General features: G+C 25.8%; 2 protein-coding genes across 2 annotated transcripts; both read left to right on the top strand.

Annotated features, from left to right (window-relative positions):
* Positions 1–2,348: 2,348 nt before the first annotated feature.
* LOC111040435 (dynein light chain roadblock-type 2-like) lies at positions 2,349–6,119 on the top strand. Its single transcript, XM_022324358.1, has 4 exons — positions 2,349–2,509; positions 2,655–2,744; positions 2,853–3,020; positions 5,526–6,119. The coding sequence occupies exons 2-4, from the start codon at positions 2,663–2,665 to the stop codon at positions 5,576–5,578; spliced, it is 303 nt and encodes a 100-aa protein (XP_022180050.1). The 5' UTR covers positions 2,349–2,509; positions 2,655–2,662; the 3' UTR covers positions 5,579–6,119.
* A 2,343-nt stretch (positions 6,120–8,462) lies between these two features.
* On the top strand, positions 8,463–10,907 carry LOC111040432 (dynein light chain roadblock-type 2-like). Its single transcript, XM_022324355.1, has 3 exons — positions 8,463–9,012; positions 9,248–9,415; positions 10,727–10,907. The coding sequence occupies exons 1-3, from the start codon at positions 8,922–8,924 to the stop codon at positions 10,801–10,803; spliced, it is 336 nt and encodes a 111-aa protein (XP_022180047.1). The 5' UTR covers positions 8,463–8,921; the 3' UTR covers positions 10,804–10,907.
* Positions 10,908–11,470: the final 563 nt, after the last annotated feature.

Below are 11,470 nucleotides of genomic sequence, written 5' to 3' on the forward strand. Positions count from 1 at the left end.
AAAACATACTATTTCATATTTAATTAAATTAAGATTAATAGTACTTTCATGGTCTAATTTGCGTACAAAATATGGAAATCAAAATATTCTAAAAATGTTTATAATGAGTTTTGGACATTACTATGAAGGTAAGTAAATTAAATCTAATAAGTGAATGACAGAATATTAACTTATATATTTTGTACATAATAAAAAGGTTAAATAATAATCTGTGAATATCTGTTTTGTTTTATGTGTGTTGCAAACAGTATATGTTTGAAGTAATATTTTAATACAAATGTATAGAAACAATATGACATACTGAATAGTGAATAAGTTAGTAAAGTTTTAGGACAGTGAAATATCAATAGTTGTCGATATATTGGAACATATTTAATTTTGAGTGTTCTCTTTGGTTACTTATTAATATGCTGGATATGATTCATGTTGTAAATTGAATATATGTATAATAAATGACCATTCTTTGAAGTAAAATATTAATTGGAATTTTTGGTCCCACCGCATGTTGGGTTTTTATAAATCAGAGGGGAAATTATTGTAGATAGTTTTAATAATTTTATAATTAAGATAGCTTCAGATATTTGAGGAATAATAATTATTTTAGAAATGGGCTTCTTATTGATAACATAATGTCTCTACCTGTCTCTATGAATGGGAGCGACCAATAATTTTTTCTTGACATCCAGGGAAAAAGTCCAGATTCGGTGATTTGTTGAAAATAAAATGAATTGGCTTTAAATTACTCCAGTACTACAGAACAACATCATTTAATACTTATGATTTGTTCTTTTCATTAGCTCTTAGACTCTTTTACTATTATTTGTAACTAGTATGTTTGATGTCAAAATGTATTATAAAAGATTCTATTCCAAACTAATTAACCACCCTAACGAACTCATAAAAAACTTATCTACTCCTTCCATACCTGGTAATCCCCCTAGACGCCTGAAGCGTAAGTGGTGTCGTGATCTCTTAAGATAAGCTAAAAAAAAAATAAAATCCATAGAAAGTGCCATCGATGGGTGGCTTCTTTCATCAAATTTCCATGTCAAACTTTGTAACTCTCAACATATATGCTTATTGTGTCAATCGATACAGATTGTGTATTACGTTTAAAAAATAAAAATAAAAAAAGTATGTTTGATAAATATAATTCATCATTTATCTATAATAATTTTTTGGTAAAATAACAAATTAGTAGTCTACGCATGAAATAACAAAATGCTTTAATGAAATGTTTTGTATACGAAGGATTTTTATGATTGCATGAGTGTCCAGTATACGGATCATAACTAAATTTATTATGTGCTTATAAACCATTTAAATTATATTTTTCCACTAAATTTATTGTACCTAATAGTTAAAAGGTAAGATCTATCTGCACTGGCCTTACATGTATAGTTATCAGTGAACTGTCTAAAACGACCTATTCAACAATGTGAATTGGTAGAACAAAAACATTATTAGAAAAATGATAACATCAACTGAACTTTACACTCAATTATAGAAAATCTTATGCAGTCTCGGTATTTATAAAAACCAAAAATCATCACTGCCTATTAAAATTTTACTAAAGAAAAAAAAGCTGTTTATTGTAAATTAAATTTGTAAAAAATGTTCAATTTAAAAAGTTTATTTATCCATTAAGCTTTAATCAAACATTGAAAAACCGACAATTACCGATAATCAATTTTACTTCCTTATATATGTTGAATATTATTGAAAAAACAGGACATGTTGAATACAATTTTTACCTAAAGCGTGATTTGAATTTCGAACTATAACTGTTGAAGGTATAATATTGTCATCAATATAATTTTCATACAAGGTACTTATCTGTCAGTCACCAAAACTATTACATAGCATACGTACTCATCATAGCATATGAACAGCTAGCTCTAAAATATGGCTATCATCGGCACTTTCCTCCGGTGAGGAGGATCATATGATATATCGAATTTACAATTATTGGCAAATCCAGTATAACAAGCGTCTTGTACATTTTACAATTTTAAAATAAATTTTAAAAGATAAAAATTAACGATAAAAACTGCTTGTGATAACAGTCATTATCGTTAAGCTCAACCAATATTAAGGTTCGTCTAGAGACAGACCGGCTTGAACTGTCCAAAGCGAGGCCAGCGTATGGAGTAGAAGTAAAGAATGAATCATGAACGCATCCATTGTAAACGCCTTGTATAGACTTTAAGTACAACTACAGCTGTTCTTTTGAAATTTGACATTTTTCTTAAAATTTGAAGTAACTAAAATTGCCCGTAGCCTATATTATCAAATCATCTGTGACGATTACGATAGTGTTGTACAGAATATTAATCTTATCAGTTTTCGAGCCTCTGTTGTTTATCACTAATTATTTTCGACAAACTTAGTAAAAACTCCCTTTATAAATAAAACATATTTCAAGAGTATTACCTATACATTTTAACTCGGCGTTTTGGCGTTCCGTTATTCTATTACATCATAGTATACACATTGGAATACCTATTCTGTACGTGACGAATACTACGTTTTTATTTATTACTTTAGAAAAATAATTAATTCGCAGTTGTTGATATTATTCTAGTCTAAAGTTTAAACTGCTAACTATTTGCGAGTTTTCGTATTTTAATCAATTACGAACGGGTTTTTTTCAGAAATAAAAATGGCTAGCGAAGTCGAAGATACTTTGAAACGCATTCAATCTCATCGTGGTGTCATCGGTACAATTGTAGTAAATAACGAAGGTTAGTATTCTTTAACAGGTTCTACGCCTATCATTAGTATTAGTATAATACTTGTAATATATTACATATATTTCTTTGAACGTTAAATAAGTAACATCATTTTTTTAGGCATTCCTATTAAATCGACTTTAGACAATTCAACTTCGGTTCAATATGCTGGATTGATACAGCAGTTAGCTGATAAGGCTAGGAGTGTCGTGAGAGATTTGGATCCATCCAACGATTTGATGTTCTTGAGAATGCGTACTAAAAAACATGAGATAATGGTGGCACCAGGTAAATTTCATAAAAATATATTTCTTCTATTGAATCAATAATTAAATATATTTTATATTTAATTCATATATCTATAATTGCTTATGTTATCAAACAATTGATTGCTTTAAGTTATTTATTATAAACGATTACAGACTATAGATTGTATTTTTATGTCCTGATCATGTTTTAATAGTATAACTATCATCAATGAAGAACAATTGTTAGGTATAAATATAATAACATGAGAATAATCTGATAATATTAATATTTGATGTAATCAAAAATTGAAACAGAAATTTACTGCGACGGCTTTGTAAATATATATTTATCTTTAATATTGACATTATGTAGAATAGATTTTCTTGATATGGAATTTTGTCATGCAATAAATTATCTTCTATATTCTGTACAGTAGAATATTCCTTTAGTTATTGATCTCATAATTGGTATGATAATGTTATAACTGTTATAAGTATAAGAGTTGTGAAATGCTTCACAACTCTATTTAAAAAAAAAACAACTCATTTTGGTGTAAAAATGTATATTTTAAATGACTTTTAATATGTTGACTGCGATGCGACCATACGGTATCAAGATAAAAGTAGGTTTTTGGACTCTAGTGATCGCAAATTGTTATAATTGTTTAATATATTATGCCATTTTACCGTGAACTGGTGTAAATGCATTTATTTGTTAGTGGATTATTTACTGTGACATGTTGGACTCTGTGTCGTCGTTATGATTTTGTTCTAGAAAGGAGAATGGATCAATTTTTTAATAAAAGTCAGAATTTGCCCCTCCCCCCCCCCCTTCCATAATACCAAAAAGCACTATATTTCTTTTTATATCTAATCACATCCACTATACACAGTAAATTAATTAGTATTGAACATTTTAAACACATAATTTAACTAGGCATTTAGTAATGTATAATAAATGTAAAAGCCGTTCATAATACATAACTTATGAACTTAAATTTAAAATTAAAACGGGTTCATGAATTTCTTGGTTTCAGTATAAACTACTTATAAGGAACCTCATTTTAAATTTACAGTTCTTAGTTATTAAAATTTAACATTTCATATGTGTTAAACTAGATATCTACAAAATAATTTGCAAATTCTTTAGATTTTAACATTAAATACTCAAAAAAAGAATCTGTAACTACCTATGTATCTTTAATATTTTAGATTCTGAGCATAGCAATGAGTGTATTGATTTTACAATGGTTTGTTTTTTTAAATTTTTTTTTCCTGGGACAGTAAAAGTGCTTTAATTTTCTTCAACAGCATCTTTTCTGTTAGGAAAGTGAATCTATTTGGGAGGGGGGGGCAAAAAGAAAAAATGTCCAAGTTTTCCAAAAGCTGCAGGAAAAAAACCAAAAAATTAAGTGAAGGAAGGAATTTTTACTGAAAACTGATTTGCGCAGAATCGATTTTGGCTTATGATGTAACTAAAAACAATTATCGGAGTTACATGAAATTTTCACTGAATGTTTGTATACCCATTTTCTGTACACCATGAAATTTTGAAAATATTTTGCCTCGTGTTAAACAAATCATACTTAAAATGTTCGATTATTGTTTTTTTTATACTAGTGTCGAAAAAAAATTTTTCTGTTTGTCAAAAAACTTGAAAATGTAATACAATATTCATCGTAACTTGTTGTTAGTGAAAATCAATAAAAAAAAAGTTGAGCTTAAATTTACTATATCTTTTTGTGAGTGTTTGAATTTAGAATTTTTACAAAATCACAAACGTTTATGTGTTAGAAATTCATAAAAAATGTCTTTTTATATCTAAAATTTAAAAATTTAATGTAGATTGCTTATAAGTTTGTATACCTTTATCAAAAAAAAAACTTCTTCCGTAAAGTCAAATTAAATTTTGATGAGAATTTGAAATTGGAATTAGTACAACATTGGATATTCGCTTGATTTCTCATATATCGATTTTCATATTTTCTTGTAATTCAAAAACGATAAAATGTAGATTGTTAAGATTTACACCACATGTTTATCTTATTAATTAGTAAACTTGTTGCAATTTTCAAAATATTTTGACTCTTTTTGAGCTGTTTACAGACATTTTAAATTTTAAATTTTTTCTATAAATTTCAATTAAATTATATTTTTATATTTTTTGGGCCAAACCGATTGAAAATTTAATACGAGGCCCTGATACAATATCAGTTGAAAATTATTAAAAATACATAACTAAGCATATTTATTTATAATCATTTGAAGTTCAAATGTTGAAAAGTTATTTTGTTGTTGAATATTTATAAAATGTTATATGACAAGACTTATAGTACTTAGATAAGTATTTATTGAGCTATGACGCACTATCGTTTCAAATTAGAAATTAAGTATTTATCTAACATTGCATAATACATATTCAATTAGTAATTTAGTATGGATGTTAACTAATAACATATTTTAAAGCATTAAATACAATTTAATAGTGTTTTAGATTTATAATTATATTAAAAGCGGAATTGATATTAATATGTTTTTTTTTCAGATAAAGATTTTATAATGATTGTTATTCAAAATCCAACAGAAGCACAGTCATAAGAGAACAATTTTTAAATAATATAGCAAATCATAAAATGCACTTAAATTTAATTCTAAATAACATCCAAAAAAAAGATATTTGTAAATAATTATTAGTTAATTACAAATAATATTGTACATATTAAGTATTGATTTTTATAATTTTATATAATGCTTACAAGCTTTTAATTTTTTTTTCTTCTACAACTATTTATTTATTTATATTAATGTTCATTTTTCTTCTTCTTGGTTGAACATTATATATGTCAGCATGTCGGTTTTTTTCGATATTTCAATATTTAAGCATGGCGTTATGAGTTTAGTAAGTATTGCAATTTAAAAATCTTATTTAAAAATTTAAATTTCCTAAACAACCGACATAAAACACAGATAACAGATAATATTCTTGCTTTTAAGTTTGATAGTAAGTAGGCCTCACTCTGACAGCACAACATTGGTTTGTTGCGTGCTCTTACACATGACAATTGGACGCAAGAACACTATATGATGATGATTCTATTTTCATGTTTTGTATTATTAAAAATGTTCTTGAATATTTGTATTTTGCGTATCATGTTATTCATACCTTTATTTTATGTATTTAAAATATATTCTATGAAGTGGTAGTGCAGATATTATATTCATAGTTTAGCCTAGCTGTTAAGCTTTCATAGCTTACATTAAAAATTTTAATAGAAGATTCCATACAAGATTTTCTACCTTTGACAAAAAAAAAATCTGGGATCATTAATTTTTTATGAGCGTTTGAAATAAAAAATTATATAATATTGGATTTTTACCTGTAAACTAATGAATTTTGTCATTTTTTTTTCAAAAACTCATAATTATTAACTGTCGATATTCCTATATAAACAAGGTTTTAATCCTTTTGATGAATAAAATCATCACTTATCATGAAAAATATGAATGAAACTTCAATCCGTTCAAATTGGCAAATAAAGTAGGTATAACTTATCATGAAAATACGGCATACCAACTTATTAGTTATTACACCAATTATTTACATTTCACAGAAATGGCTTATGAATACAGAATGATCAAAAATAGTTTTTATATTTTAGTGTTATTTTTGATATTTATTTCTTTTTAATATTAGGTAAATTAACAATAAAAAAAAACACGGTACATCATATTTTGTTTATTTTTATTGAAAAAACTATCTAAACTACATAAATGTTTTTAAAATATTCAAGTGAAATGTATTCATTAACATTAACTCTTGCCGTGAAAAAACTTCCGGGTCAATATAACATGTCAATATTAATAATTATGATCAATTGTTCTTAATTGAAAAATACTGCCGGTATTTACCAATTAGTCTGATGAACAAGGATTTTGGTTTGAGGAATTTTCACTTTGTATACGGAATTTGATTGACTATTTAAGTCTTCCAGGTTTTGAATTGTTATAGAGACGTTTTTGAATATCTATTTTTTCAGCTTCGGTATCAATAGCATTTCTTAGATTCTGATCGATGAATGTATTGATTTCACATATTGTATTTTTGTGTGTGTGTGTTTACTAAGTTGTTGAATTAATGATTTGATTTTCCTCCTCAGTATTTTTTCTGATGGGAAAGTAAATGTAATTTACAACTTTCTACCCAAAATCTTCTTTCGTTAAAATGAATTTTGGTTTTTGGTGTCGCTCTAAAAAAAATTATTACAATAGAACAAAAAATAAACAAAAAATTTTTACTGAATGCTTATTTTAGCATTTTCTATGAGTACATCATTAAATTTTGAACATTTTAGTTTATACAAAAATTCTTACATACATTTAATACACTCACACAATACACTAATCCACCATAATTTTATTATTATAATTTCAATAGAATACATTTAGCAAAATAATTTTTATCATGTCATTCGAGTAAAAAAAAAATGTTTGTCATTATTTATGATTATTATCATCATATATTTTTTTATTTTATATTTTATTCATTTATTACATAATATTCAATTTTTATAGCTAAGAATTTCAAATTTAAAACAAAGATTCCCATTCTCGAACATAGTTTATACTGTAACCAAAAAATCAAAAATATTTACCAACACAACTACTATTTATAGACATTTTAAGTTCAAATTTGGACGAAATTACATAAAAAACCAAGAATAACGAATTTAGTTAATTTGTTGGGATTTAAAAATAATATTTGTGGGTACATGAGCACCTTATTATATTGTAAATAGTACACACATTGATATCATACAAATATATAAATAAATTACTTAGTAATATTATAGGGTGACAGATAGTCTTTGCTCAGAATTGTTTGTCGTATACAATGATTATTGAATTAAAATTTAACACATCCATTTAAGTGACTTTTTAGTCTCTAGACTCCTAATAGACAGCAGAGCATTATCACCTTACCCGCTTTTTTAAATTTTTGTATTCAATAAATGTCAGTTAAATTGTACTCTATGAGTCAAAAAGCTTGAAAATGTAATACAAGGCTCCCACACATTGTTACAATATCAGTTTAAAAATATTAAAAATATATGTATAAGATTTTTGTTTATAATCATTGTAAGTTTCAATTTTGACAAAAATTTATCAAATTGAAAATGTACAAATTATTTTTTAGTTAAAAATTAATAAAATGTTCAATTATTTAAACTTAGGATTGAAAATTTAAGACAATATTCCACGTAAGTAGCTTATTTTGTAACCAAAAAATCTAAAAATATACATAAACAACATTTTTTTTTATAGTTGTTTCAAGTTCTAAATTAGAATTCATTATTTAAACCAAGAATATCGATTTTAGTTATTTTGTTGTAATTTAAAATTATTATTTGTGGGTACTTGAAGACTTTAGAGTTACATTATTATATTTTATACACATTATGATATTTTCATATGCAATTTTTCGATAAAAAATGAATTTAGGCTACTTTAAATTAAATTGAAAAAAAGTATTGTAGTAAAAAAATGCAATGTTTCTCGTTTTTGTTTCTTGTGAATTATTTCAGACTTCAAATCCTAGTGCTAAATATGTATTGTATTTATGTGGTATGTATTTTAATTTGATATAATACTAATAAATTCTAATGATATTTCACTTCTTATACAACTATACAAGCACAAGTGTCAAGTCCAGTATCAAAATAATTGCCTATACATAACTCCTTAAAAATTCCACTAAAAATAATAATGCATAATATGTTGCTTATTGTTGGTACAATATAATATTCAATAATCATAGAAACGACTAGTTTAATTTTCTACCATTCAATTCAATTAGTAATTTTTGTATGTCATAAATATTTATTAAATTGCTTATCAACTCTTTTTAAAGTTACAATAATAATTATAGAATTTTAGATACAAAATGAATAATGTTCAAAATGAATTTGAAGAAACATTGAAACGCATCCAATCTCAAAATGGCGTTGTTGGTGTTATTGTGGTAAACAATAATGGTGTGTATTTGAACTGTGTCTTATTATAGTTGTTATAGGTAGGTAGACAAGTAGAACCAAATCGTTGTGATCACGGACTTATAACTACTAACAGTAGTACAGTACTAACTCATGTCTTAGGACTAGTTAGCGAGTTAGGTAGTGCTCGTGACACTAAATCATTCGTTCTTAACTCGTACTCTGTATTTATTATCATTTATCATATATATTTTGATACGGATAATCATTTTTATAGGTGATCTCATAACATCAACATTAGACAACAGATCATCTGTTAGCCACGCTGAAATGATAATGAAGTTGGCCGACAACGCAAAAGGTTTTGTTAGAAATTTGGATCCGTCTAACGAGTTAATGGTTTTACGAATGGGCTCTAAAAGACGAGAGGTACTAGTGGCACCTGGTAAATTTAATTTTGAAATATTTTTCTGGCCAAATAATATTTTGAGTATATTTTAAAAGTATGTACTCGTATATGCGTACCTACTTACCTACTTATATCATATTTAAACTAAACCGCTATTGTTTCTATCCGTTATAATATTATATTATTATATTTATTTTTCTCATAAAACATTTTAACCTTTCAATAAAAATAGGTACTTACATTACATTATACATTTAAAATATCTATATTCTTAAAGCACAAGCTTGTGACGAAGATGTAGAGTTACAGAAACAGAATTATAAGGATATGAAAACTAAAACAAAAATTAGTGCCATTTTACATCAAATACATTACATTACATAAAATGTACTTAAAACTAAAAATCAGATTAATTGTATTAGCCAGTTAACAAGTGTTTTTTTAGCATTATAATTTTGCAAAAAAAACTTTTCTATAGAAATATTCATCGAAATATAGAGATTAGGTCCAAAGCAATTTACAAACTTTTATCTAAAAAATTTTTGAAAGAATAGAGTTTTGGCATCAAATGCTTTAGGGACTTTTACTATTTATTTTGTTTTTATCGATCCATTGATTTAAATTTCGTATCACACACAACATCAAAATTCTTTTTTAAACATGATTCACTGGTAATACATCAAGTATTCAAAAGTATAACTCTTGAATCATTCGTAATCTGTTAATTGAAGACATATACTATACATATATAGGTACTAGTTGAAGTTTTATGGAGCAGTTATAGTTGTAGAGCATTATTCGAAAGCCCTCCCCAAAGTAACAAACTATATTTAACATATTATTGTAGATGGGTACCTGCAGATTATTTTAGTATTATCTATATCACAAATTATCACTTTATAGCATTATTTATATTTTTTAAATAGGTAACATATGTTATTTGATCATAACTCGTATTGTTGCTTTTTTTTAAGTGAAATAATATTTTAATACCGACTGTGTACGTAAACGTATAATGTGACCACATTATCTACATAATATTCCTACATTGTAATGCATCTATAAATATATTATACAATACGTCAATACTGTCTTCTGCATTTCTACAAGTTCATATGGAATATGGATAACCGAAAAAATACCTATAGTTATAACTATAATTACTAACTATTGTCCATTACTAACCTAACCTTAATAATTATAATACCAATTTGGATATTTTGATCATTAATTAATATTTAAGATGTCATATACCTATAGTAGGTAGGTAGGTACCTATAATAAAATAAAATAAATTTATTGCGAATTAGATAAATTAAATGATGTGTTAAAATCCTTTTTTTTCAGGTAAAGATTTCATAATTATCGTTCTTCAGAAACAAAATCATAAATCTATAATGAAAAGTATAGCGAACTCTTTATAATGCATTTATATAATATTGCTTTGAATACAAAAAAATGAAATTTTGTAATTATAAATTAATTATATTATATCTACTTGACTATACTATAAGTAAGACACGCATTAATAAATAATTATATAATTATATTATTGATTTTTTATGATAACAATATTTTTAAAGGTTGGCTAATGACTCATTTATTATATCTTTATTTTTCTATATTTATCTTAGTGATAAATCATTTTTTCGTTCTTTATTCTTATATAACTAGTTTGTCCTATATTATTTTTCCATTAGTATCAAACACTCTTCAACTTTTGGGTAGATGTACAATAAGTATATAATATATACCTTATAAACTGGCCTACTTAGTACTTTGTTCATGAATATTTGCATTGCGTGCGTGTTGTGTCATGGCTTATATAGGTACGATGCACACGAGATGCCGACAAAAAACAGAATACAAAATAACACTACAGTCCAGCCACCCGTCAATGGATAATATAGGTGGATAGGTATTATACTATATTGGTACTGCGGTCTGGGATGTGCCATTGCTTCTGGTCGTTTATTATTATTTATTTGAGAATAGTATACCAACTCGTATATGACCCACACAGATATACAAATTGCAGTTTGATTTACAAAATACATTACCTTAGGTTATAATAATGACGTGCACGATAAT

Source organism: Myzus persicae, unplaced genomic scaffold (genome assembly GCF_001856785.1).
Source record: "Myzus persicae strain clone G006 unplaced genomic scaffold, MPER_G0061.0, whole genome shotgun sequence".
Classification (NCBI taxonomy): domain Eukaryota; kingdom Metazoa; phylum Arthropoda; class Insecta; order Hemiptera; family Aphididae; genus Myzus; species Myzus persicae.